This window comes from Alosa pseudoharengus, unplaced genomic scaffold, assembly GCF_046254945.1.
Source record: "Alosa pseudoharengus isolate Yale_2024_CS ecotype anadromous, Long Island Sound unplaced genomic scaffold, YU_APseudo_1.1 YU_APseudo_1.1_scf_15, whole genome shotgun sequence".
In the NCBI taxonomy this organism is placed as follows: Eukaryota; Metazoa; Chordata; class Actinopteri; order Clupeiformes; family Clupeidae; genus Alosa; species Alosa pseudoharengus.
The window spans coordinates 11,890,053-11,911,804 of record NW_027468620.1 but is presented as its reverse complement, the minus strand read 5'-3'; the positions used below and the strand labels follow the sequence as shown (position 1 = coordinate 11,911,804).

At 41.3% G+C, this 21,752-nt stretch overlaps 1 protein-coding gene across 1 annotated transcript in view; it reads left to right on the top strand.

Moving 5' to 3' along the window:
• Positions 1-21,752, top strand: part of LOC143123746 (CUB and sushi domain-containing protein 1-like) — a 314,279-nt gene that overhangs the window by 280,230 nt on the left and 12,297 nt on the right. Inside the window, exons 41-56 of the mRNA XM_076285039.1 lie at positions 1,869-2,078; positions 3,530-3,718; positions 4,520-4,697; positions 5,199-5,344; positions 6,078-6,158; positions 6,442-6,555; positions 7,891-8,079; positions 8,219-8,365; positions 9,688-9,876; positions 12,142-12,327; positions 13,249-13,443; positions 14,282-14,455; positions 14,892-15,065; positions 15,191-15,364; positions 20,139-20,327; positions 20,737-20,910. Coding sequence (XP_076141154.1) covers positions 1,869-2,078; positions 3,530-3,718; positions 4,520-4,697; positions 5,199-5,344; positions 6,078-6,158; positions 6,442-6,555; positions 7,891-8,079; positions 8,219-8,365; positions 9,688-9,876; positions 12,142-12,327; positions 13,249-13,443; positions 14,282-14,455; positions 14,892-15,065; positions 15,191-15,364; positions 20,139-20,327; positions 20,737-20,910 — 2,709 coding nt within the window. The remainder of the gene's footprint in view (positions 1-1,868; positions 2,079-3,529; positions 3,719-4,519; positions 4,698-5,198; positions 5,345-6,077; positions 6,159-6,441; positions 6,556-7,890; positions 8,080-8,218; positions 8,366-9,687; positions 9,877-12,141; positions 12,328-13,248; positions 13,444-14,281; positions 14,456-14,891; positions 15,066-15,190; positions 15,365-20,138; positions 20,328-20,736; positions 20,911-21,752) is intronic.

Here is a 21,752-nt window from a genome sequence, read left to right as displayed (position 1 = left end):
TAGTGAGTGCATACCTGACTCTGTGCTAATGATCTGGTGAATTTGTACTCTGCTTACAAAGAAAATACAGTGGCAGTTAGCTATGAAAGCCTATGACAATTATTGTTATTATGCATAATTGTAATTGTAGCAATTATATTTTCACATGTTTCTTGTATGCACCTTGTGTGTATTATATCATGTTGTATCTTGTGTGTAATGAATGTGACCGTCAACAATGTTTTGCATTACCGTTTCCCCTGCTTGTAAAGATTCAGGCAGAGGTGATGCTGCTGCTTCTTATTAATTTCTCCTATACTGAGCCACTCTGGGAGTGCACCCTATCCCGCCAATGAGAAGTGCATCTGCACAAATACTGTAAGGCATAGATGTTCCCCCTGTGACTTTTACCCAATCAGGAACCTTCAAGAAAAAGACTCACCTATCTTACACCTACACCACATCAACAAGTTTCTTGTACATTTTGGTGAAACTCTGTTATATGTGTGGGACTTGATTCAAATTGCTTAGCTAATTTAGATAAGTTATTGGTTGCAGCCGAGTTTTTTTAGGCTCACAGCAGTTCAAAAGGAAACACAGCAGCACGGTGATTGGGATTCAGAAGTCATTCACACTTGTCTTGGAGCAGAGACAGACACTCCCACGTTTAAACAACAACAACAAAAAACTTGTAGAGAAATCCTAAAGCAATTTTCTGCCTTATCAACCAGCTTATGCAGAAGGAAAAGAGATCATGTTTACATTGTGTATCCCAAACCCCATTACTATCCACTTTTAACCAGACTCTGCGCTTTCTCCTCCCATTGCACAAGACAAACAAATGCCGGCTGATCATTTTCGGCACAGGCAAAAACAGCTTCAGTAAAGCATTTTCAAATAGCACACCTGGGCCTGAAAGCACAATACGTTATTGTCAATAATCCCTGTGAGTACTGTCCTTGGTGTCACTGTGGAAGAAATTCCCTACTACAAATTATGATAAGGAAGTTGTATATGGAGAGGAATCTAAAATCAGTTCACAGTATGCACTTACATATCAAGCCTGCTCTTCGTATGGCTGAGGTGTTTGCAAAGTCGCTTTGTGAATTCGCTGAGGTGTTTCCAAAATTGGATATACTGTACATAGCCTGTTTTTTTTTCCTTGTTAAAGGGGAACTATGCAGTTTGTTAGCTTAATTTACCTTAACTTCACAGCTTCGGAGTCATTGGAATGGTTATATGAGTTTTTCTGGGGCAAATGGTGGCCATTTCGATTTCCCCTAGCGCCTGTGAGCAGAAAAAACACCCTTGCAACTTTGGGCCGCTGGGCTCAGAGACAGAAAGTCTCGCAGCCTCGCAATGTAACGTATTGCTATACTGCACTACACACATACACGCCAGGCACCAGCTAGAACAAGGTAGAGATGGAGTTTCTCAGACATTCGTCATGGCAGAGCCAGCAAAGAGAAGCAGAAAGCGAGTAAACCGTTGTCGGAGGAACAGGGAAAGAGGAAACGGCAGACTGACAGATTGAGGAGTGTCATAAAATATATACTCTGAAGCTGTAGGGGGAGCTCTGCAGAGAAACCTGCGAGCAGAAATTGAGAAAACAGCGAAGAAATTGACAAAACTGCATAGTTTCTCTTTAAGATACTAAAACAAGATTAAAGAAAATGTCATTAGAAGTAATTTGAAAAATCCACTCTGTGATGTTGACTAAAATCTCATTATACATTTCAAAACACTTGGTAAGCGTACATAGGGTGACTATTTTTTGGTGGAAAAATAAAGATGCCTACTGCATTCAGTTGAGGTAGGGGGAAATCATCATGCTGATGATAGATGAGTGTTGAAATTCAATTTCCTGTCTTTTGTGCTTGTGTTTACAGGAGCTCTGATCCAGTTTGTAAACTTCACCACTGAAGTCAATCACGATTTTTTAGAGGTGCGCAACGGACCTCAGCACAGCAGCTCTCTGATTGGTCAGTTCAGTGGAACGCAACTGCCACCTGACCTCCTGAGTACGACACATGAGATTGTTATTCATTTCTACACTGACCACTCGCAAAATCAACAAGGTTTCAGATTAACATACAAAGGTGAGACATTTCCTTTTTCAACACAATATCAATTTGCTTGCTTACATGTTCAAATGTATTTGCCATCTTTTTTTTATTTTCCTTGTTTGGTTTTACGTGCATAAATGGGTTATGTTCCCCTGAGGCATTGTTGTGCTATGACCACTGTAACTGAAAAAGAAATAACCTCATTTTGAATAATATCTCATTTAATGCTATCATAACATAATAGACCGTTTGGGAGTCTTAGCTTTGGATTATATTACCCTGACTGCACCTGGCTGTGTTTTGTTCAGGCTAAAACAACAGTCAATAAAAAGATAACGAAAATAATTCATTATATCTGGCTTAAACATAGGTCAATCCTTACCCTGGAAATTGACCCCAAGCCTGGTGATTGTTAAACATGGCTTATTTCAGTTTGCTTGTCAAATATCATTTGAAGATTAGTCCACTATAATGTAGAACGTATTCTAATTAGAAGCAAAATCAATCACTTCTGAATAGAAAACTGGACAGTCTTTTTTCACATGCTCCCTTTAAGTTACTCATCTATGGATTTTTTCCCTTCTCTTTTTAGTTTCTCTACAATATTGCGAAAACTCAGGGCGCAGCTTTAACTTGTGTTATTGTTATATTGATTCAGTCGTCATTCACATCGTAGTTATTTTGTCTTTTCTCTCATTCTCTCATCTTTTGTTTCCCCCACCTTATTTTCAGTCAGAGAAGTGAGAGCAACAATTTTATCCATGGCCATAGTTTCTTTCAGTGAATGCGCCTTTGTTAGTGACTTTTCACTAGCTGCTTTATTCAGTCGCTTAAGTGGTGGTTAATCATGATCATGACATGTCATCATGTCATGTTCTTGGTGGTGATAAAAAAGTGATAACTTAAACCAAGTCACACAGTGACACAACAGTGATATACTCTAAACCTGTATTGACGCAGTGGGCAACTTCTATGAATTATAGGAATTGTGTGGCATGTGGATGTTTTGAGCTAACTCATCAATGTCTCGCCCATGGTGTTAAATTAGGTGATTGATTTTGTCTTGTTATTAAATTAGCTGTACGGTAGTTAGATTTAAGACTTTGTCCATCATTCAAATTAAAGTCCAATGAGGTGCTCTGCAAAGATAAACATTGTGGATATTAAGCTTTAAGATTGCTGCTGAGAAAGTCATACAAACTGGCAGCTTCCAACAGTCCCCCAGTGTTTCACAAGTTTCTTTTTTCTTCTTGCCAGCAGTTTTAGCTGGCTGGTCTGCTCGCCCATTGTGTGTCCCACCTGATGAATAAAAGATGAATTACCTTCAAAGTTAATGCAACATGTAAAGATATGGGCCTCTCAAGCACTGCTCACTCTAAAATTAACTGATAAGGATACGAGGCAGGCTTCATAAGGTTTTTATTTATATTTATCTGCAGCTGCCATTGCCATTGTGTGAATGTATTGGAAATCTTTTCTTGCAGCATATGAATTGCAGAATTGTCAAGACCCACCTAAGTTCACCAATGGATATATCATCAGTAGTGACTACAATGCGGGGCAGTCGATCACCTTTGAGTGTTTCCCTGGGTATATTTTGGTGGGCCACCCGGTACTCACATGTCAACATGGAATCAACAGAAAATGGAATCATCCTTTCCCCCGCTGTGAGGGTAAGTGAAAATAGAGTATTAAACATAGAATAGAGTTTTGCAACTTCTCAAAAACCACACACCATTCTTTGTGAATCCATATTACAAATGAACAGTTTCAAAATTGTTTTCAAAGAAACTGTACTTTAAGTGTGTTTTTTTTCTCTTCTAAAGTCCAATTCCTTTGCAGCAGGTGTGCCATTTGAGTTAGGCAGATCTTAAAAGGTGTTTTCACACCACTGTCTTTATTCCAGAGGGGTCTGTTGTGTGTAGCCTGTTGTTTTTCAGTGACTGGTCTTTTAATTCCCACTCTTTAAAAGAAAACTAGTGAAGATGTGCTACTGGGACCTGTTCTAAATTGCCACCTTGATCATCAGTATAAGCACTGTTGTGTGAAAAAAAAAATCAGAGCCTTGAATCGATCAATACTACCTCACATTATCTTTGGAGCCCTTTCTCACTCAGCCGGAACTTTCCGCTGGTAGGATTTGCCTCTGACTTGCTGGTTACAATGGCTTAATAAATCAACATAGGGCAGTGCTGTATGAATGCTGTTGTTGAAGGGACAAATGGTATTTGAAGCCTAAACTTTATTATTTTATTTACCTGCATATGACAGACAGTAACTGTAGTGCTTGAAAGCTGATAAAGCAAATAAATAAATTAATAGATTAATGAATAAAAGATGAAATGACACAAAGTCGTCACTGACAGACAAATTCTATCTTCCACTATTTCTCTCTCCCCCCTCTCTCTCTCCCTTTCCCCTTCTCTCTCTCTCTCTCTCCCTTTCCCCCCTCTCTCTCATTCTTTTATTTTCAGCTCCGTGTGGCTACAACGTGACCGCTATAAATGGCACAATATTCTCCCCCGGGTTTCCAAATCAGTATCCGGACTCACAAGACTGCACCTGGTTTATAACTGTGCCACACGGCCACGGCGTCTACATCAACTTCTCTCAGCTTGAGACTGAGCCTGTCACAGACTACATCGCCGTATGGTATGCACAAACACACCGGAGATATGTTAACATGCTTGCCCCAGTGTAGCACGATCGCTGTTGTGCAATGTCCTCTATCATTCGGAGGCATGAGGACTAGCCCCTGTTGGTAGCAACTCCTTTTTGAAAATGTAATGTCAGTATAAAATAAGCTATTTTCATTGTAGGGAATACTCTGTTCTTAAGTGGATGAAAAATATGTGTAACAATGGAAAAAAATACACCTAATCTTCCCTCTCTTAGAGTAATGCACGTTATTAATCTCCAAAACCGATTAAAAGAGTCGAGTAGCCAAAGTCATCATTTTAGCTGTTTTCATTCAACACTCTATATAATAATGCTTTTATATGAAAGTCAGCAAAATCTTGCTATGGATTTGAAAGTAAATCAATTTTTCCCCAAACCGCAGTGAAATGTTAGGCCATTATTGCTTTGTTTAATGTGTTCTGTGAGTTGCACATTGTAATACATTTTCAATGTCTGGCGCTTGCTCTCTTCCAGGGATGGTCCGGACCAGAGCTTCCCACAGTTGGGGATTTTCAGCGGCAATACGGCCCTCGAGTCAGCCTACAGTTCTTTCAATCAGGTTCTTATCAAGTTTCACAGCGACTTCTCCACGAGTGGGCTCTTCGTCCTCAATTTTCATGGTTAGTTTCTCTTCCAAATGAAAAAAAAAGTCACTCCTCCAAAAAATGCAATGCATGCTTCAACACACTGCTTTGAAATGTGAAATGTATCTTGTGTTTAAAACATGTGCTCTGTAAAGAAGCACACCGTGACACTGATATTTCATGGGTTGCAAGTAGCTAGTGAAGTTATTTTTGGTAAATAGAAAGCACTTTTTGCAAAGTTTGAACCATTTGAATAGGCTGAAAAGCTACGCAATATGTTTCACATTCAACATGCTCATGAATGGTTTCATTATGGTATCAAGAATGGCGTTTTACTGATTTGATGTGCCCTAGTTCTTTTGCATTTGCACTTTAGGAACCCTTCATTTTGTTATCAATGGTCAAGGATATACTCTAGATGAGTTCTAGACAAATGTATGCTATGAATATTACTACAGCAATTTCCTGTGTATTAGCCACATTGTGCATAAGCCATAGGACAGTGTTTTATGCAAGTTAAAAAAAAACAACATATTATTACTACATTAACTGCTACTGTGTATTAACCTCATACTGTATGTATTTTGCAAAATTAATGTATAAACCGCGGCTAATAGTTGGGAAATTACAGTAAAGACACACTTATAAGAATAGGCATACCCATACATCATGTGTACTGTATGAATGCTATATACTGGCCATTATATATACCATACTCCATTTTTGTGATGAATGTTTTTGTCACACGATTTTTTATGTTCCCCCGCAGCTTATCGTCTCAAGAAATGCCCTTCGCCTCCCACAGTTGAACATGCTGACATTTTTTATGAAGATCAAGATTATGAAATAGGTATGTGTTCACTGTCACACCACATTCCCTTAGAGAGGGGCAGGCTTTGGAACAGACTTGCCACTGATTCCAATATAAATCTGCCCTTGTTCAGTTCTGGTGCTATTGCCTGAGGTTTATCATTTATTTAAGATTTGATTGTATTAAAATGTTTTCATCCAAAGCGACTTCATCATTTAAATTTAATAAAATGTAGGATATAAACAACAACAAAAATATCACGTCAGCGATATCAAATCGTTTAGCCTGGATTTTAACACTGCCTTTTCTCCATTTCTCACAGGCGATATAGTGAAATACCAGTGTCTCCCAGGATTCACACTGGTAGGCAGTGATGAGCTGTCCTGCAAGCTTAATTCTCACCTTCAGTTCGAAGGTCCTCCACCCACATGCGAAGGTGAGTCGAAATCAGAGTACTGCAGCGCTATATTGGGTGTGGACAGGTGGCTGGAAGGCACAGAATAGATAAGACAGGACGGAGGAGGAAGGAGAAAAAGACGAGGATGCAGCTCAGTTAAATCTCCTGTGCATTGATTGCTGAAGACAAATAAAATAAAGGCAAAGTCAAAGCTGGAGGGGAGGAAAACCAAGAGGGGACTCGAAGCTCATGTGTCACTGACTGCAAAAACAAAGAGTAGGTCTCGGGTTTCACTTATCTCTGATGCTGCTTGCACTAACACAGACACACACACACAGACACACACACACACACACACACACACACACACACACACACACACACACACATACAGTATAATAAAAGCAAAAAGAACACCAAACCAAGCGTAGTAAGTGCAGTGGTTCAGGGGACTAGGCACACTCTGCTTTTTTCTCCCCCCTCCCCTCGAAGACCCAAAATCAGTGCTCAGGCTCGAGTGGTTATTGGTTGCATTTTAAGATGGCCCACTGATTCAAGATGGTCTGGGGCTTCTTGGCCCAAGGAGTCCGTTTTTTTATCTAAGCTGATGGAACGGACTGCACAGTTAGTCTAGCGTTTGTGTCTCTCGCTCAGTCTACCTCTCTTTGCACTCCCTCTCGTTCTCTATCCTCTCTCACTCACTCATTCACTCACTCACTCACTCACTCACTCATTCACTCACTCACTCACTCACTCACTCACTCACTCACTCACTCACTCACACACTCACACACTCACTAGCACTCAGTTAAAATGCCTTCTGTTTTGTTGTTTAACAGTTCCCTTTTGTGAGTCTTCTTGCCCTCGTTTCCAATTGCCGGCATCTCCCACGCATCCTTGTTGACGTTTCCCCCACGCAGCACTTCTGATTTGCATCCCAAACATATGCCAGCCATATTTCTCCCCAATTGCATTCTGTAGCTATTACAGCTCCACTGTGCCTCCTGTGAAAGGTGAATGTTCAGAACATCATGCTGCCACAACTCTTGCGAGACGTGCGCAGAAGCCCTGGTGCAGGTTTGTGAGAGTGTAATTGCTGTGCTCAACAACACAGCTACTTACTCAGCCTTGTTTTCACATGTCTCGCCCAAAGGGTAGATTTGGATGGCATGTACATCCTCTTTAGCTCTTTTTTTTTTCAGATGATTGTTTGTCTCACATTGCCTATCTATGCAGAGACAAAGAGGTGATAGTATTTGAAAGGAGCTGTTTGACAGAGCTAAGAGGCGCCTAAAAGGTTGTTTTTGTAGAGTGTTTTTCCCATTCGGTTAGTGGTGACACAGTGTGAAGTTGTCCTTTTATCTTTTTTTCCAGCTCAGTGCCCTGCCAATGAGGAAAGGTCTGCATCGTCCGGTGTGGTCCTTAGCCCAGGCTTTCCCCAGAACTACCCCAACTCCCAAACCTGTTCCTGGATCATCAAGGTCCAACCTCCCTATACCATCTCCATCTATGTGGAAATGTTTCAAAGTGAAAAACAGTTTGATGAACTGGAGATTTTTGATGGTAAATTTTCTAAATTTCTCCTGTGGCCATTGTTGTTGGGATGTTTATTCATTAGTGCATTCTTGATGTTCGTGTGTTTTTCAGTGCAAACCTATTCAACAGAAAACAACATTTAAAACAAATGATTTTCTCTTGCCAGGACCCTCTGGGCAAAGTCCGTTATTGGTGGCCCTCAGTGGAAATCACTCCACCCAGCTGAACTTCACAAGCAAAACCAGCCAGCTCTACCTGAGATGGTCAACTGACCATGCCACCAACAAGAAGGGCTTCAAAATCCGCTACACAGGTACTCGAGCAGCACTGGAGTGCCTGCTGCACTGCACAGCTGTTTCTGCATGGCGCCACATGTTGCTATAGCATCCCACAGCATTCTGCAGTTCTTCTTCCACCAAGGGCCAGTGATAAGGAGTAATCTGAATTCAGAGATAACAGACATGTGATAAAAGCGTGAGCCCCATCCAGGCTTTTCTTCCTTTGCTGACTACATTGCCCGTGTGGATTAATACAGGATACTCCCCTCTTGAAGGCGTGCTGCTTTGGACCCAATTTAGGTCAGAGTGTGAAAGGAAGTTGGCCTTTTCTAAGTTAGCCCTCATTAGGTGGGGTGCAGACATGCCTACCTTTAGGGAACCATTCGCCAAGTCCTCTTGTAATGGAGGTCAAAGATCCTGTAATGAATTTTACTGAATAACTGCCATGTGCAGTGCTTCCGACAGACATTTCTACCAATGGCACGATATGATATAGAGTTCAGAAAGCCCAGTGGCAATGATTACTTTCCATCTCGTCTTACCCTTACCCTTCGCCTCTCCTCTGATGCCTTGTCACATTTTTCTCTCCAGCTTCTTTCTGTTGATCCCCCCCTTGCCCCCCCCCCTCTTTTGCCGGTTATTACTCCATTTTCACCTCCCCGTCCCGTCTTTCGCATGTTTTTCAATGTATCGAATCCTTCATATTGGCGGAGTGTCGAGGTGGCTGGGACTGGAAATGAATCAGAGTCCACTCCAAACCCAGGCTGCGTTGGATCCCAGCCTCGGCTCGATGCATGATCAATTTTCAAAGTTCTCCTGACGGCCGCCCCGCTGGTGGGCTGATTAAAAGTCTTAAAAATTGACCGCATGTTAAACACCAGGAGGTAATGCAGCCTCACTTTATTTTTACAAAACTGCTCTAAGAGCCGCGTCTAAGCCCTGCCCCGGTAGATCAGCCGTGATTTTAAACTGTCCATTGGGCTCTCATCAGGGTAAATTAGAATGCTGTGGTGCGCTACTGACTCATGGTCTAATCACCTCAACACAGGCACTGATGTTTTTTAGTCCCATTTGTTTTTTACAGCCTTTTCATGTGATGTATGTGCACCGGAATGACTTTTAGGATTCTGATGCTTTTGGGACATTTTGACTCAAATGCGTGACTAGATCAGAGATTTTGGTCTACTAATTTGGGGGGAAAAAAACTGACAACATCCAACTCCAAATAAAAAAAAAGTTTGGATACTTAAACTCATGCAGCCAATATAATTTGAACATCATCTGTCAAATCTATTAAGTATGAAAATGTGGACTATGACCATATTCAAAACATGTCTTTTGTTTGTGTTCATGGCAGCGGCATACTGTAGCATGAACAAAATTCCCAAAAATGGCGGGATTCGAAACAGAACCAGGGACCGGCCTGGCAGTAGGCTGCAGTACTACTGTAATGCTGGCTACAGACTGGTGGGCCAGAGGAACGCCACGTGCCGACTCCATCTGAATGGTCTCTACCAGTGGGATAGTTCAGAGCCATTCTGTCAAGGTAAGTCAATATGCCAAGCTGATTCAGGCTGGTGTTCATATCTCATGCTTATGAAAGTTGACCCTCACAAATAAGACTTACCTTAAATGCTAAAATCTTTTCAAAAGTTGGTGCAATGGTTGGCTCTGCATCAGTAAAACAAAATGGTATGGTGCATGACATGAAAATTAAAAAACAGAAACAAGGCAGTCCATTGCCTGTTAAAACAAATGGACAGAAAATAATTCCATCATTAAAACAGAATGCTTTGATCCTGACGTTGTTTTACACTGAGGTCTTTATGACAGTTGGTTTCCCTTTTACATTTGACTGAGGAAAAAGAAGTGCTGCCGCACGTTAATTAGAGTGACAGTCAGCTATAGATATTTACTTGTCGGTGAGCTGCAGTGGAAAATAGATACAGCAGAAGTGTTTGGAGAGCTGTGACCTGTGTGAGGCTGCATTTAGAGAGTTTATGTGAGTTAATTAACTCATCAGACTCCCAGGGCTCAGGTAAAAAAAAAAGCAAGCCGCTATGCACTTTCCAGCTTGTATAAATCCCCCCCCACCCCCGACTTAAACGTATGATTTATGCATCAAACTGACAGTTGAGTACTTTTGGCGGAGCAATGTAAAGTATGTAAAAACACCATTTCAGTGTATTCTGCCTGCATCTCTCTGAGAGTTGTAGTAAATCAAGCGCCTGCACAAAGCAAAAACCTTTATGATGGCTGCAGGGGTAGTTTTTACATTATTATACATAAACAAATAAAGTTCTTAAAACATAGCATATTTGTGTCAAATTTTGTTTTCCATCTATCCCCCTATTTCTAGTCTTGTGAACAAGTCTTATGAATAATTAGATCAATTGTAGCAAAACTCAATTAAAGGCACCAAATGCAAACGACCGTGAGTATACTAACCTTGTTTGGATATACCGGAGTTTGCCAATGCACAGCAGTTTCCAGCTATCCAATCCACAGTAATCATCCACATTCTCCATGTCCACATCCTCTATCCTCAACAAAATAATAAATAGAGCTCTCATTTCAAGCATGAATAGTGTGAATATGTCCCAGTCATCAGTGGCAAGGTTTTTGATTACTTGATTACTATTTGATGTTTAGTAATATGCTACGTGTCAACTTCAGCTGAGACATTGTATTTTGATGTAACATTTCTTCATTGTTTTTAAGTCATGAATCTGAGTACCTATGACACGTCTTTCTCAGTAGGCCTGGCAAGGGTGTGATTTGATTAATTTAATTTCATGTTGAGTTTATGTGATATATAGATACAAATACTTTAATTTGATACTATTTTTAATAGAGTTTGCTTGTTTTCATTTTCATCAAATCAAATGGATTTTAATGACATTCAAAAGGCTAATGTGAAAATTCACATTCCGCGCTTTCCCGACAGCCTAAATAAACAAGAGTGTGACACAGTTTTCTTCTTGTGTAAATAAATCACACCTCTTTATTTAATGAGCGAATAGCAGAATATTGCCCTTAATGAACAGACAGCTTTGATGAGAAAATGCTGCAGGATGGAACCTACTGTAATGTCGAATCACAATTTCTGTAGATACTGCGCATAAATATGGCCAGCTTGCAATGTTTACTGAGAAAAACTAAATATGTTGCCCTTCAGGCTAACTCAATTTCATGTGAAGGCATGAGTTAAACTGATCATATTCACAGAATTATGTAAGCATATTTGCTTTTCAAATTGAAATTATGGTTCATGTCCATAGGAAACTACAGTATCTGTTGCAAGCCAGAATGAATGAATTAGTGGCGGAATTCCAAACGACCCCAAAATTATGGCTCTTCCTCCCTACTCAAACTGATGTGCTTTCCCCCAAACTGTGCCGGGGTAGCAGTGAATATGTGCCATTTAGGATGAACAACCGGCGAGCGTATTCTCGTTAGTAGCCATCACTCCCCCTAAATGGTGCGAACGATCCACACAGCCCATGCTAAGGTCAGGGACAGAGGATAGAGAATTCAGTGCCTGTTTTTTTTTATCAGCGTCTTTAGCATCGGGGTTGTGATCCAGTTTGACAAGAGAGGAGTTTAATTGGTCCCACTGCCTTCAGCCAAACGGACAAAACATCTGCTTTTGTTTTGATGCCTCTAAATGTGTGAGCGGTCCATGTTTATACTGCGTGTGATACACAGTTTAGCCAACAAACGCATCTGTGAAAAGGGTTTGTTTTTGCTCCCCTTTTCTTCTCTGTGATTTGTTCTGACGATCTTTTTTGTTTCATCGGGTTGTCGACAGCTATATCATGCGGAATCCCGGAGTCCCCCGGCAACGGCTCATTCCATGGCTACCAGTACACAGTTGCGAGTAAAGTTCACTACCAGTGTGACGAAGGCTTTCGGATGGAGAGCAGCCGCTCCCTCTCCGCCGTCTGTCTGGAGGACGGAGTGTGGAGCAACGCCGCCCACCCTCCTCTCTGCTTACGTGAGTGCCTCCAACCCACCCCAACCCCCACCCTTCGGCCCTTCTCTGTTTCTATGCCAACGGCATGTTAAAATCTCCTGCCTCATTGAGCCACCACAGTCGGTGCATTTCTCATTCAATCCCCCCCCCTTGTGAAAATAACGCAGGACAGGTAATTGGTGGAATGAGAGCAATAATGACTTGCTTTCTGCGGTTTAGCACTCAAACAAGACAAATGGTGCGACACCTCATGCCCCCTCAAGACCAGGATTACCATAAGCCAGCAAATAAACACCCACTACCCGGTGCATTTTGATGGTGTGTTCGATAGTGCTGGAAACTAATTATCAACTCATGAGGTGTAATGTCATTCCAGCATGTCCTCGTCCTTATCATGATGTTGTTACGGGTTGCCTCATGAAAGGCACAATCAACTAAGATTGGTGTAAAGCAGTTAGCTTTCTTGTTCAATAACAGAAAATGGAGCCTGATCACACACATTAAGGTGATAAATCATGTGTCACACTTCATCTGCATAATGTAATGTGCAGTTTGGATTTCAGAGGTCATATACAGTAAGCACACAATTTCAAAAAGAAGCACATTTGCTGATGAAGATATTATTAAAACTTAACGTAATGTTTTAGTTGTTTGTGGATAGTAGAAAATCTACAGGATGTGAGTGTACTTTACTTTAGACTTCAGTTTTTAAATTCAAATTTTACTCCATTATAAATAGTTTGTATATTTGTTATTTATATATATATATATATATATATATATATCACTACTAGTAGCATTATATTACTAATTTATAATAGCAAATATTACTACGTATAAAATGTATTGTAAAAGAAATGCAAAAAGCATCCATCCTATTTTTTCTACATTTGAAGCCCAAAGCCTACAGTAATGCCAGGATGTTATTTTGTGCTCCCGCAGCGATCCAGTGCCCTAACATTGAGAGCATGCTCTCAGAGCACATGGTGTGGCGACTAATCTCTGGGTCACTGAATGAATACAGCGCTCAGATAATGCTAAGCTGCACTCCAGGCTTCTATCTGGGAGGCAGGCGAATTATCAAGTGCTTGGCAAATGGAACCTGGGATGGAATCGAGGAGAAGTCCACCTGCAAGAGTAAGACCACCCACACACACAAAGAGACCCTGAGCCTCCCACACCCACACACACCATCTCCTTCTTCATGGAGGAAAAAAAAGGAGTCTTACAATTAAGCCCTTCCTGGAATCAGAGGCTATTGAGCAGCCAGAAATCCTCCATATCTATTTGCGCTGGCCATGTGAGACATCTTAATTTTAATTATTGAATACCGTTCATTATCTGGTCAGGAGTTCGTTTCAGACCTGAAGCTAATACATATGAGATCCTACGCAGCATCCTGTGTGCCTTACTTCTGATCCCACCATAATCCACAGGATTTGGTTTGTAGTCACAAGAAGGCACCCTGGACTCAATTTGTTTTGATCATGCTCCTATTTCCACCACACAGACAGCCTAGATAAACAATGCAGTGGTGATTAAACCGTCTCTGAAAGACACTTTAGTTAATTAGGGGTCAAAGTGGATGTAAATATTTTAATTAGGGGAGACTTAATATTTAATGTGTTTACTCAATGTCGCAAATGTATGGAAATGCACAGGCCTTTCATTGGATTGATTCCTCACCCATTTAACATTCATTTATATTAGATGTCCAGACACAATGAAGAACTACTTAACAGAGCTAACACAATGGCAAACGCTCAAAGTGTAAAAGTTAAAAGCCATCGTGTGTCATTTGCATTTCTTTTTCACTCACTTTGACATGGCAGTTTTTTGCACTTCCTCTTTCATCTAGCAGTACTAAAAGCACATTCTGAGATCTTTCAGAGGGGAGAAAATACTAAATCACATATCTCTTCTTCATGTGAGTCCAAATAATAAGCTCTTCTTTGATTTTCCTCCCATTCCCTAGTTATTTCTTGCGGTGAACTTCCTTCGCCGCCCTACGGCAAGAAAATGGGCACATTGAGCACATATGGTGCCACGGCCATATTCACATGCAACACCGGGTATACGTTGGTAGGATCACACATTCGTGAATGCCAGGCTAACGGTCTCTGGAGTGGAGTGGACACACGATGTCTAGGTGAGCGTTAATTGTAGATTCATATTTTAGCAATGCATATATTCAGCTATATAGTGATATTGAGATTGTGTTTCTGAGGTGTACCTGGAGAGCACCTTTGATTTGATTTTATTAGAGCTCTTTTTTGTTTTGTATTGACCTCACATTGTAACATACTTTCACAGTGAAGTATTACGGTCTCAAGCCCAGAGGATTGATGCATGGAACTAATGTACAGAAATGACCATGCTAGTTTTTACCTTGGAGCACATTTGGGCAAGGCCAAGGTGTAGTGGGCATTTCATGTAAATACCAGGAAGTCTCGAGAAAGTCCACATGACCATTCCTAGTCTAGTTCTAGCTGATTATTCAACGTACTGCTCATTGAAGTGCTTCTGTTTAATTGTATTGCATTTATTGCCACCATCAAAGAGTTAAATGTCTTGTTGTTGTGCAGCTGGACATTGTGACTCTCCAGACCCTATTGTTAATGGGCACATAAGTGGCGATGGATCCAGCTACCGGGACACTGTGGTCTATCAATGCAACATGGGGTTTCGACTTATTGGAACCTCCGTTCGCATATGTCAGCAAGACCACAGGTGGTCCGGACAGGCACCCGTTTGTGTTCGTGAGTATCTTTGTTCTCGTTCGGAATGGTCCTAACTAGCTAATCGCAGTTTCTGATATCAAGCCATTTTTATGAAGTTATTGTGAGGCCAGGCCATATACTAATACGTTTATAACTGTGCGCAGCTATTACCTGTGGCCACCCGGGCAACCCAGCAAATGGCCGGACGAATGGCAGCGAGTTCAACCTGAACGACTTGGTCAACTTCACCTGCAGCACGGGCTACGTGTTGCATGGTGCTTCAAAAGCACAATGTCGGATGAACGGACAGTGGAGCAACACTCTTCCAGTGTGCAGGGGTAAGGGAACATTGAGTTTCCAGGCCATGTCACATTTATACCATTGCTCTGCACTGATCACCACTAATGTGGCTACTTTACACCGAATAGATTCAATAAGAGTGACTTGTATGGCAATAGCATTTATATATTACTCCCTTGATTGAAGTCCGGAACGCCTTAGGGTTCCTTGGTTGGCCTTCATAGGAGAACCCAGAACGATCCTTTTTTCAATAGACCGCTGAGGAATAGCCACTGATGTGGTGACATAGAACATTTAACATTTTAATGGTGCAGTAGGCTAGTTTGCTTTTCTTGGCAGGACATAAAAATGGTCTCCAGGGCCTTCACTATATATTTGGGAAAGTAATAATAAAAAAGCTCATTAATGATGCATCATTATTCCCACATTGTCCAACCTTTTTGCTTTTAATTTTGTCCACTCTTCTCAGATAAAAAAGAGGTATCTGACTGCACTCAAAAAAAAAAGAATTGGATTGATACAGTCTTCTCTCTCTGCGGATAGCTCCGTGTCTTGACCACCGTGACTCTTATTTCTCACCTTTTCACACTTGTCCTGCAGGGAAATCAGTGCACCTGTCCTGAGTGACTGTCTCTCATTTCTCTTCTGGCTAGATACAATTCATAAATCACGTTATTGTTGGTTATAATAACTCAATAATCAATCAGATGTTATTGTTAGTTATAATCAGTGATGCCAGTAACGCGTTACTTAGTAACGCGTTAGTCTATTTTTACCACTTTTTCCAGCAACGAGTAATCTAACGCGCTACTATTTACAAACCAGTAATCAGATTAAAGTTACTTATCTAAGTTACTGTGCGTTACTATTTTTGTCCTGTTCTTTGCTTTCTTCTTGTCTTGGGGATTAATGTCATGTAGGCTATGCTCACGTTTTCAGCATGAGGACAATTCACGTGCAGCGACACAAACGAAAACAACAATGGAGGGAGAGAGAGAGATGCACATTTCATCCGTCATTACTTTGAGTTTGTGTCAGCTAAACATGACAACGTTAAGGTACATTGTACATTCTGTGCTGGCGACAAAGTGCTGTCTAGCTAGACATCCCAAGTCTCCCGAAGTTTTGGGAGTCTCCCACATATTGATAGCGGCTTCCTGACGCCCGCAAATTACATAAAATCTCCCGGAACCTAGAGCGAACAAGAGCACGCAAGCCAGACCGGACTTCAAATCAAAGATTCTAGAATCTTTGCTTCAAATCGCGTGTGCATAGCTTAATGCGCACACAACGGAGAGGGAGAGAGAGCGGAGTGGTGCGTTTGTGCCTGAAGCGCATCCAAGACAGAGAGCATCCTGGTCTGTTTTGCTAAATCAACCAATCCGTTTTCAGTGTAAGTGCTTATATCTCTTTTCTCCCAAACATAATTAATCAGTTCAGTCAGTGTATCTAGGAACAGAAGCGTCATGGCAGCGTCAGTGCCCCTCAAAAAGGAAGATTTAAGACCCATTTCACATCAGACTACACAAAAGTGTACCCAATTGTCTTAAAAGATTAAAACATAATGATAATCTTGCACACTGCACTGTTTGTAACAGCAACTTTAGCATTGCTCACGGCGGGTTAAATGATTGCAAAAGACTTGTTGAGGTGAGTTTAACAAGTGTAATTTCATTTGCATATTACTCAGGCCTATAGGCTACAAGATGGCTAGTTGCCAAGGCTACATGAAAAAAAATCTACATATTTTACTATAACAATTTCTATCAATAGGCCTTCCTTATTTGGTGTACTTAGACATTATTGAACAAACATCTGAATTTCAGTATCTAAGTAGCTTAGGTTGGGATGTCTGCTATACATTGCTGTTAAAATGCACTTCCAGTATAGTGAGTATTGGCAAAACCGGTTATCATTTTTATGTTGAGGCGTTGGGGGTGTTGTCGGCAGCTGCTGAAAGTAACTAATAAAGTAACTTGTAATCTAACATAGTTACTTTTAAAATCAAGTAATCAGTAAAGTAACTAAGTTACTTTTTAAAGGAGTAATCAGTAATCAGTAATCAGATTACTTTTTCAAGGTAACTGTGGCAACACTGGTTATAATAACAGTATAATAGGATGTTGTAGTGTCTATTTCTCACTAACTTCTAAGCGATATAAAGCCAAACAAATTATATTTACCCACCAAACACAGCCGTAAGTTACACGATTGGTAATCTTTGTTTATGTTTCTCTCAAACTTTAATCTAATTCTCAGATCATTCATTTAAACTGAATCTACCATTTAAATGGATGAGATACAAAATAATTCACCCACTTCAGTTGTCATGAGCAGGGTAACTAATTTTAGAGCCCAAAAAGCCATTTGTTTTTCTGCTGTGAAGTTGCACATTTTAACATGGGGGTCTATGCAAATTGCTAGTTTTTGGAGCTGTACCCTTAATGGTCATTCGAGGCACTGCAGCCTGCAGGTTTTCTGAACTTCTGTGTTGGCTGCATTGTTCAGTATGGAATGTTGCCGCTTCGCCAGAAACTGAAGGAACAACAAGCAAAATGCATAAAGATATAGTATATTGTTTGCACAGCGCTGAAAAAATATATTTCCTATAGTCCTTACTACCAGCGCTGTGCCAAAAGTACATCAGCAACACTGTTACTAAACTGTCAGCATCATGTGTGGATGTGCACCAGCATTAGCAATGTAAATTCCAATTGTATTTTGACCCATAGCTCATAGTTTATGTATATACAAGGCCAATTGCATGGATAATTGTGTTCATGAGCTGTAAGGTCTTGGTTGTTCTGATTTGAAATTTAGATTGGCTGGAGTAGGCCCCATCAAAATGCTGTATATACGTTTTTTTCCAATAGTGAGCATGAGTTACCACGCAAGAGTAGTCATATTAAATATTGATGGGCCTGCATGTATTGGACATGTGGTCAGAGCGGTCTCACCATACATATGTTGACATGCCGGGTGAATTGGCTGTACTGTAAGTCAGACACCCTGAGATGTGATTTGAAGCTGAAAATCCGCTGGTATTACTTGCTCTCTCCTCTGCAAAATTACTGTTCCATGAAACAAGCTGAGGGAGACGGTGACAATATGTTACAGCTCTCCACTCCCCTCTCGGCCTCCCTGTCTCTCTCAGAATTAAATATTCGAACAGTATCTATCGATCGTACAGAGTTTAGAGCCTTGTGGGGGGGGGGGGGGGAGAATGTTTTTTTTTTGGCTTGAAATACTTAATCTAATATTATATCGATGGTGACAAATACCGTGTCTAAAATTACTGCAGAATATAAACGTTCACAATATCTTAGGTAGTCTATGCTTTTAATAATTTATAAGTCACTGCTAAGATAATTAACTATAAGCTTTTTTTTTTAACTATGTAAGTCAAATGCATATTTAAGGCATTACTGCACACCATGTCATTGTCAAAGTTTAAATATTAATGTTAGCAAATAAACACTTGAATTCTAATGGCTTAATAAATCATGGATGGGCCACTGTAGGTTATTACAAATACAGCTCTAGGTAAGTGGTACCATTAAACAAGATATACCACAGGAGGCAAGCACTATTGTTGACTACATTTTTAAGGTAGGTGATAACAGTTGGTTATCGTCTGTTGGTCACTCTATATTCAAATGCCTTTAGGTATCATGTGTTAAATACTTAATTTGTTGTTAGGTACAGTGTGCTGTTGATGCATGATTTATTTAGAGCTAAGGTCAGAGTTAGATTTAGAGTTAAGGTTTGTAAAGTGTAACAATTCGCAACTTTATATGAGGATCATTAAGGACTTTTTTCATTACTGAAGTACACTGCAGCAGACACCCAATAGCCTAGTTTCTTTGTACCAAGACCTGACATTAACAAAAATAGATTTGTTTATGTAACATACTCAAGTAGGGTTAGGGACAGGTATTTCTTTGTAATATAGAGCAATGCTAATCTCTTTCTATAGACTCATAATACTGACATTCTCACTCTGACATTTCACTTGTAACAGGCATCCAGCAATCATCATTTTTTAGGACCTTTCAAATAATAGGACCTCTAATAAAAGAAGAAGCATGCCAATAGCAGGTGCTGCCAATTATCAATTTTTCAGGGTTGTTTTCCCCTCCTCTCCTCCTCCTTGCCCCCAGGGACACAATCGACTGCCAAGGCATTGGCAGGTGTCACTGAGGCAAAGCAATCAGTTTTGTTTCCCCTGGACATGACTTCAACTCCGCTCTCGTTCTCGTTTTTTTTCATGTGAAGGCCAGTGACTGAAGGCTGAGTTCAGCCAACTTTACAGTCAGAACAGCAGCTTCCTTGTTACTGCTCCTCAGATGTTGTGTTTGAAATGCAGCGAGAGGAGAAACAAAAGAGTGAGCACTGAAAGAGGGTGAAACATTACAATACTCGAGAGGGGAGAACTCAAATGTAGCATAGTCACATTCACAGGAACATGCAGCCAACAAACGCAGCGAAGGGAGAAACGTATGAAATATGTACAATGATGAGTTAAAACAGAAAGAAATCCAAATCCAACAGCGGTTTGAATCTGGGCTGTGTGAGAGAGAGAGGATCACGCTACCATGCTGCATGTCTTCAAAAGCCCCATGGGTTGGTTATATTACTCCAAGGGCTCGGGAGCAATCTCACTCTTGAACTTTTTCCCATTGATTTCCTCGTCTCTCCAGACTCCCCACTGCCACCCCAGCTTTACCCTACCCTTACCCCACTAACTCCAGCCCCCCATCCACCCACCACCCCCTGTCAGACATTAAGCATCTGGTTGGTTTTATCTTGCAGTGGTAAACTGCTCGGATCCGGGCTTTGTTGAGAACGCCATCCGTCACGCGCAGGAGCGCTACCCCGAGAGCTTCAACTACAGAACCAGTGTGATGTATCACTGCAAGAGGGGCTTCTATCTGCTCGGTTCATCAGTCCTCTCCTGTCAGTCAAATGGCTTCTGGGACCGGTCTCTTCCTAAGTGCCTTCGTGAGTAATACGCCTGGCATTGTCTTTGCCTGTGATACACACTGCCACTGTGATGAATTTAGTCCACCCCCCCACCCCCCAAAAAAAAACTCGTCAGCAGCATTGCGAGTATTTGTTTGGGAGCAGTGGCGGCTATGATGATGATGATGGTGATGAAAATAACAGCAGAGGCAGGCGTCTGCAAAGGTGGCTGTGAAGAGTGCTGCCACGCAGGAGCCATCACAGGCAGGAAGGACGAGTTAAAGATAGATTTATAATGCGCTAGGAAAGGAACAGAGAGACAGTTTCAGAAAGATGTTTTCTTTTTAAGTATCTGTTATTGTTTTTCTGTTTTTTTTTTTTTTTTTTTTTTTTTTTCGCCTGTATTTCTCTGACTCTGACTCTCGCTTTCTCGACCTCCCCCGGGCAGCTATCTCCTGCGGTGACCCCGGCGCCCCGCCGCATGCCACGCTGCTGGGGAAGAGGTTCACCAACGGAGCCACGGTCCATTACTCCTGTGGCCAGGGGAGGATGCTGATTGGAAACTCCAGCCGCTACTGTCAGGAGGACGGCCGTTGGAGCGGCTCGCCACCCTACTGCTCAGGTAAACCCCCTCCCAGACCCGCCACAGAGGGCACCGGTCAGCCGGGTCGCCTGTGACACGCTTCACACCACAGCACACAGGCCTCTGGCCCTGCGGCTGCTTCATTAGGACGGGCTACTGCCCTCTATGACACTCTGCCCCTATGTGAGGGACATGAGGAGGCCAATTTGAGGGAAAAGAGGAAAGAAATGAACCTTGTTGGCTTTAGTTTTATTTTTTTTTCACAAAATTTTACAGTAAATGTCTTTTATATATACAGTACATTACATATATGCTGTTTATGTATTACTGTGTATACACCATATACTGTTCCCTATGTTTCAGAGTTAACCTTAGACCTTCTTTCCTCAGAGCAAAAATTATTTATATTTTGCTGGTGTATATATTATTAATTATTTACTGTTTTCAGTTATTTATACGATTATCTACACCACCCAAAGCAGAACATGTTGTTCAGCACTCAACACCTAGTGCCTTGAGAGGTCACAGTCTGCAGGCCTCGTGCTGTACACTTCATTCAAGGGAGGCCTCTAGTTCATTGCAACATAGCGCTGCCTTCCTCCCATGGCCTCCCCTTGTGAAGGAAGCCAGGCAGCTAGTGTCAAGGAAGGGCCACTGTTGAATTAATGTATGCATTACTCATTGTATATATACATACACGGTATGCACAGAACAGAGATCTCCTGACCAGCTGCTGTTTCATTACTACAGGCAGTTCACATTCCTCTCCTCCTGTGAAGATAGGCAAGAGACCAATTATCACATGAATAGCAGGAAATGCAGCATGTTTAAACCTGTTTCCTGCTAAATGCAGTCATAATTTTATTTCTATATTTAAACAT